The 6,932-nt window shown below is 50.7% G+C and overlaps 1 protein-coding gene across 1 annotated transcript; it reads right to left on the reverse strand.

Moving 5' to 3' along the window:
• Positions 1–2,111: 2,111 nt before the first annotated feature.
• LOC144932565 (transcription factor Sox-9-B-like) lies at positions 2,112–6,608 on the reverse strand. Its single transcript, XM_078856769.1, has 3 exons — positions 5,759–6,608; positions 4,192–4,430; positions 2,112–3,491 (listed from the first exon to the last, which is right to left on the reverse strand). Exons 1-3 carry the CDS (start codon positions 6,256–6,258, stop codon positions 2,626–2,628), a joined length of 1,605 nt encoding a protein of 534 aa, XP_078712895.1. The 5' UTR covers positions 6,259–6,608; the 3' UTR covers positions 2,112–2,625.
• Between the last annotated feature and the right edge of the window lie 324 nt (positions 6,609–6,932).

Raw genomic sequence — 6,932 nt, forward strand, 5'->3', positions numbered from 1 at the left:
CCCACGATTTGTATTCTAAAGTCGGGCACACTCTCTGTTTTTGCTCCGCAGCCCCTGTTGGAAGATGAGGAGGAAGAGGAGGAGGAGAATGAGGGTGGGAGGCAAGCCCTGGCGCGTCTTAACTCCACATCGGCTACAATCCTCCCTCCCTCTCCCACACTGCTCCACGAGGCGGAAAGAAAAGGGAATAAAGTCTAATAAAAATTTACAGCTTGTGCTACCTACACACTCGACCACGGAATCCTCATTATAAGCGAGGCACGTACCCGGCAGAATTGAATGCGGCCCGAAACAATTGCAGATGGCACGGGGAACATTTGTTGGATAGGCCCTGGAGAAAAAAGGGACGCGAAAATTGTAATTGTGCACGTCATTTGCCCCGCGCATTGCTCAATAATTCGGGAAATTAAAGCAGCCATAGGAATGGAGCCCTCGTGAAATCGAGTGGGATTCGTCTGGTCTGATGTAGTTGGCAAGAGGGTATTCAGGAATGAATAATTAGGGCTGACAGCTTTTAGCGCTTGCCGTTTCTCTAACTCATTTTGGCGAATGTTTAGTTACGGATTTTTTGTGTGTGGAAACTGAAATCATAAGAAAAAAAAGGCCGTCTGGGGAGAATTGGGAAATCGTGACTAAATGTAGTCTGCGTGCAACGACGATGATGCACTTCAAGATTTTTAAAATTAGGTTTTTATGTCCCTGCGTGAAACGCGGGACGTGTGGTACGCGCGCGAGGCATTTCCAAGTTATGCATTTTGTGTACAACACGCATTGTGACCTGTAATGTTTTATCTGCTGTGACATTCTCGTGCACACACACACACATGCCAGAGAGGGGGGGGGGCACTCACAAAACGTTCCTTTTTTAAATGAAGTTATTTATTGAGTACGAATTGCCCCATACATTTGCCGACAAAACACAGCTCTATCCATTACATAGAAAGTGTTTAAAATGAAAGAAACTAAAGCAAAATAGCAAGACAAATGCCTCAAATATTGCAATAATTTAGAAACATGAACAATAACCATACGATTTTGTACAAATCAAAAAACATTTAGGACTCATTTAACTAAATCATTTTTTTACAAACATATGCTGCTTGAATATGGAGAAAGGAAATACTTCATGGAACATTTAGGTGACAATTGTCAAGGTTGATAAAATGGTCCCATTAAAAAAAACACACAAACGCCCGACACCAAATCTAAGACTATGAAATATGTAGGCACATATTGGCTCTAACTATTCTGTACAAAATATGATACACTGTAGAAAAATTCTATAGCTGTTAGTACTGGAAAAGGATTCTAAATTATTGCTTAGTCAATAGCAAATATCACACAAAACGATCCTAGGCATTATTAAATATATATGATCCATACTTGCAGATTGCTTCTTTAGAAAGTTCGCACTTGTATGGCAACTAAATTTATGTAATTTTATTACACAAAGGGTTTTAAAACGTTGGCATCATTTTAGTAATTAGCTCCTCGCCCTCATACACATGCATTGCATCTGTAGAACACGCAAAGGAGTTGAGATTTAGGAGGGAAAAATAGGTTGATGAGTTCCTTTGTAAGAAAAAATAAAATGCACTAAAAGGCACATCTATTGTTGGCTTCTTAGAGAGTCTGTACAATAAACACATCTTTATTTACTCAACATTGCGTAAGGAAGACATGTCTCCTCACAGAGGACTTCTTCAGGTATAAGTCATTGGATGTCAATCAAATTCGTGTCTTTTGTTTTTGCTAAATAATAACAGTAAAGGCTTCGCCAAATAAAATATGCATGAACAGTTCGCAAAACTCATTCCGCACTCTAATAAGGCATCGGCTAAAGCTTAATAGATACCGTAAAAGTGAATCTGCGAATGGGTTTTATGTCACTATTAGTTTTACCGTAAACGCCATTTTTCATAATTCTGCACGCGTTCACGTTCACCTTGCATGTCCGCAAGGTAGGCTAACGTTAGTTAATTACAAAAATACGTCTTTGTTGACGCCTCGGATTTCTTCCTGACGACTAAGGTGAACAAACAAACATCGCATTGCGAATGTAGACCTGCAGTGCATTTACTCAACGGTGCAAGTGAAGCGGACTATGTATTCGGCGTGTTCTGAAACGGCAAAAAACATGTATTCTGTACTTTATGCATCATTATTGTTGTTATTTTGATAAAAGCGTACACTACGATGTTGACGTCACCAATGTGTCTACGAAAGCGCGTAACGGTCTTCATTAAAATATACTCTATGTTTGGAAGGAAGCGCACGTTTTTCTCCCGTAAGCTTTGCCTTCGGCGTAAATGCCCAATGCAGGTGGACCCGCGCACCTGCAAGCAAACGACTCTATCCACACTTAAAAAAATTCACGCTTATCCGCAACCTAGCCCCCACCCCCTCCCCCATAACTTTGCTTGGGTTTCTATATTTAAAAAAAAAGTGACCGGGTGGTGGAGGACAAAGCCTACGGGAGGCTTCAGGTCACTAATTTCAATAGAGTTTTTTTTTTCATTATTAAGGATTGTAGTTTAGAACCATAATAAAACACACAATCACCCCGCCACTTGGACGAGCTGGCACAGACTTGCATTAATATGGCAGCATCATCATCATCATTATTCACGGCCTCGTGAGCTGGGTGTACACGGGCTGCTCCCAGGACGGGGGGCTGTGCGGCTGGGGGATGGAGGGCACCCCCGTGGCGTCCGCGATGGGAGTGTAAGACGGCCGTTGCGAGGGCCCCATGTAGGAGAAGCCGGAGTACAGGCCGGCTGCCTGCCCCGCAGAGTGCCCGCTGTAGTAAGCCGCGGCCGCCGCAGAGCTCTGATGGTGGTGGTGGTGATGGTGGTCCGCGTAGCTGTACTGGGACCTGCTTATAGCCGGCACTACAGCTGCCCCGTAGTGCTGGATGCTAAAGGGGCTGTAGCCTCCCAGCTGCTGCTGCTGCACTTGCTGCTGTGCCTGCTGTGCCTGCTGAGGCTGCTGCTGCTGCTGCTGCTGTTGTTGTTGAGGCGAATGCTGCTGCTGCTGTTGCGGCTGCTGTTGTTGCTGCTGTTGGTCGCTGTAGTGGCTGGGACTCAGCTGCTCAGTCTTGACATGCGCTCTCTGCTCAGGACTGCTAATGGCAGGTGGTGGTGGTGATGACAACGTGTGCTGCTGTTGCTGCTGCTGTTGCTGCTGCTGCTGCTTGGACAGCCAGGCGTGTCCATTGATGCTGTAGCTTGTGCCTCCGTAAGAGGCCGCCACGCTCTGGCCGTGACCAGGGTGACCGTTGGGTGGCAGGTACTGGTCGAATTCGTTGACGTCGAACGATTCCATGTTGGAGATGACCTCCCGACTGAGCTCCCGTATGTCCACGTTGCTGAAGTCGATTTGCTGGCGGCCGCCTTCCTGCAGAGGGCGCCCCTCGCGCTTTATATCCAGCTTGTTGGACTGCACGTCCGTCTTCGGGGTCGTGGGAGGCGTGGGTGGGCCCTGGGACTGCCCTGTGAAGGGCACCGCCACCGAACCCGGGGAGAGGCACAATTACATTCGATGCCATTTTTGTGGTTCAAACACACACGCGCACGCAAAGGATCCCCCGGTATAGCGTGTAAAAGACTGGGGGGGGGGGGGGGGGGCAACACCACGCCCGGCCGCCTTTGTCTCCCGAGCGGTGATGTTTTACACACCGCACCAGGTACTCATTTGAGGCTGAGTCGACCTCGGGGAGGCCCTAGGTGACCGGTTCAGGTAATCGTCACTGGTGTTGGCCGTGAGCGGGAATAGAACTCGGGTCACCGGTTTTGCAGCGCGAATACACACACACGCGTACGCACAAAAACGAAGATCCCCCGTATCGCCTTAACAGACTGTTGGGGCAAGTGCTATTATCGAGCACCAATTAAGACCGGGAATGTGCAGAAGAGTGGGACAGTGGGAGGGGGGGGGGTGTGCAAAACCACCCACGCACGGCCGCCTTTGTCACCCACAAATGTTCACCACATCGCAGCGTGTGCCGCTCATCGAAGGCTGCGTCGACAGGCGAGAGCGCCCCAACACGTGCGCCGATGTGACCACCTCCGCGCGTGCAATTCGTTGAATCGAGCAACTCGGTCGTTCGCAAAAGCGCACGAGCCCATTGCTGCAATTAAATTGACTCGTTAACGGTGTGCGCGGGGTGGGGGGTCACTCGCTCGCTCGTACCAGAGTGCTCTCCGGGAGAGTGCACGTCCCCGCTGGGAGAGTCCGCTTGGAGCGCCTTGTAAATGGCGTTGGTGGTGATGTGCGTCTGCTCGCCCGACGAGTCGGACTCGCTCTGGCCGTTCTTGCCCGACTTTCTCCGCCTCGGCTGGTACTTGTAGTCGGGGTGGTCCTTCTTGTGCTGAACCCGCAGGCGCTCGGCCTCCTCCACGAACGGACGCTTCTCGTTCTCGCTCAGCAAGCTGCGGTGGGACACGACGGGGAGTGGGGTTTGTGCGCGACACAGGGAGAGCGGTCAACTCGGTGCTTGCACACTCTTGGTCGCGGCGCGCTGTGAGCCATCGCAGGTAAAAAGCCGAACACCGCGGCACAGTTGTGAAGCGTCCGGCAAGGTGCGCAAAGAAGGTACAACTGGATTTTGGCACTCTGGAAAAAATATCTATCTATCAAGATCATAATAGTAATAATAGGCTGCAAATTGTGAATATAGACGGTTGCAATTGCTGTGGAGATATTTTGACTAAGAAGACAATTGCTTCGAGGTGATGAAGCCTTCATTGAGGTTTGTTTAAATCCATTCGTGCGGTTTTGCGTGGGTGGTTAACATCTGTATATGTGGTGGGCTTTCTCTGGGTACTCCAGATTCCACCATCGACCCCCCACAAATACACACGAAGCAAAACGATTATTTATGAAATTGGCCAAATATCCAGATGCTGGACTCTCATGGGATTGAATATTCTTAAGACTCGACAAAGCTCTCCTGGATAAACACGTTGCATTGTTATTATTATTACAACGATTATCATCGGTTCAACGGGAGACAAAAGATAGCTGGATATTTGCTGACACTTGTTTCTGACAAGATCTGATCACAACTATCGAGCAAGTAGAGACAGGGCCCCCCTCGTCACCCCCTCCCCTCCCCACACACACGCCAAGTGCAGCCCTGCATCGGAGTTCTCGGTGCCAGGTAGGACTTGCCCCGAGGCTGGAGGCAGACGCACATGATGGTATCTCAAGCATCTGTGGCGCTCGCCAAGTGATGATTTACAAGATGTCGTGTGCTCAAAGTGAACGCCAAAACAAAACAAACCTCTTGTCGGAGTATCCCCGTTGAGCATATAGTCGGTGTGGTGTATCCGCAGTAAGAAAGTTGACCCGTTGTTTATTAAGATAATTTTCGTGAAATACGAGCGGTGTAACGATTGAAAAAAAAGACGGTGGCTGTTAATGTCTAGCTGGCGTGCAAGTTGAATTTACAACTTCTTTACTGTCCGAACACGCACGCATGCATGCATGTCACATTCCATCGACCACTAATCAACACAAGTGTTGCACGCCGGAACAACAGCAATTAACAACAAAAAAGCTGCACATTGTATGCGTAAGAAGACCCCAAACGTCCATGCAACGGTGTCGCGCAATAAATAATAAACGTAAAAACATATCGCAGGTACACTCAAGAAACGGAACACAAACCGAGGCACACACACACACGCACGCGCAAGAGCGCCACCAAACAATACGCATCAACTGACACCCAAGAGCACTGAACTCGCACACTCACCGCCACAGTTTGCCCAGCGTCTTGCTCAGCTCGGCGTTGTGCAGGTGCGGGTACTGGTCGGCGAGCTTGCGACGCGCCGCCTGCGCCCACACCATGAACGCGTTCATGGGCCTCTTCACGTGCGGCTTCGACTTGGAGGAGCCGTTCACCCTCACGGGCATGGGCACGAGGGTCCAGTCGTAGCCCTTGAGCACCTGGCTCACGGCCTCGCGGATGCAGGCGGGGAACTTGTCGTCCTCGTCCATCTTCTTGCCGGAACCCGCGTCTCTGCCGAGGCCGAATACCACCCCGCCGTCCAGCACCCCTCCCGGACCGCCGGCGAGCAGAAGACCGCTCGCGCCGGCGCCGTCCTCGCGGTCCGAACAGCGCTTGGAGCCGCAGCTCTGGCTGTCGCTGTCGGAGCCCGCCAGCGAGTCGGCGGGCGAGCCCACGGAGCAGTTCTCCGACATGTCTGGGCTGGGCACGTCCGACATGTGCTTGTCGTGCTCGTCTGACATCATTCTTTAGGCGTGCGCGGGCGCGCGCGCTATCGAGAGGAGAGCAGAGCCGCAGCGAACTCGGCGTTCGAAGTTGTCGCTGAGATCTTGCAAACAAAATCGCCAAATTGAACTGGGGGGGGGGGGTATTCAACGCTTTTGGTTTGTCAGTCGGAGCGCCCGCCGACGGCAGCGCTGCGTCTGCTCGTATCTCAAGAGTTCTTCTGTCTGTATCGGGGTCGCGATGCACCAGATGAGAGGGGATCCGACTTACTAATAAAATGGGAATGGCGCGAGCCGCTTGGTTGGTCACCGCAGCTCCCTGCGCTGTGTGCGTGCGTGTTGTGCGCACGGGAGAGAGAAGCGATTTGAAGGCTCGCTGGGGGAAACGTGAGTATAGGTTCGGCCTCCGCTGGGCGCATTCCAACAATCGTGCGCCAAATTCCTGCGCTCGCCTCCAATTGGTCCGAAGTTACGGGGCGGTGCCAAGAGCAGTAATAAATATCTCAAGTCGAGATGTAAGCCTCCTCCTCTCCACCCCCCCGCCTCTACTCCCTCGCCCACCCCTCCCCTTGCCACACTGGCTAAATGATTTTAAAATTGAACTCCACGTGTAAGCTTAGACAGAAAGCGACTTTGTCTCTTTTAAAAGTCAATTGACAGCTACTGTGAATTGGAATGCACAGCCAGTGTGAGGG

The sequence above is a fragment of the Lampetra fluviatilis genome, chromosome 5 (genome assembly GCF_964198595.1).
Source record: "Lampetra fluviatilis chromosome 5, kcLamFluv1.1, whole genome shotgun sequence".
Lineage (NCBI taxonomy): Eukaryota > Metazoa > Chordata > Hyperoartia > Petromyzontiformes > Petromyzontidae > Lampetra > Lampetra fluviatilis.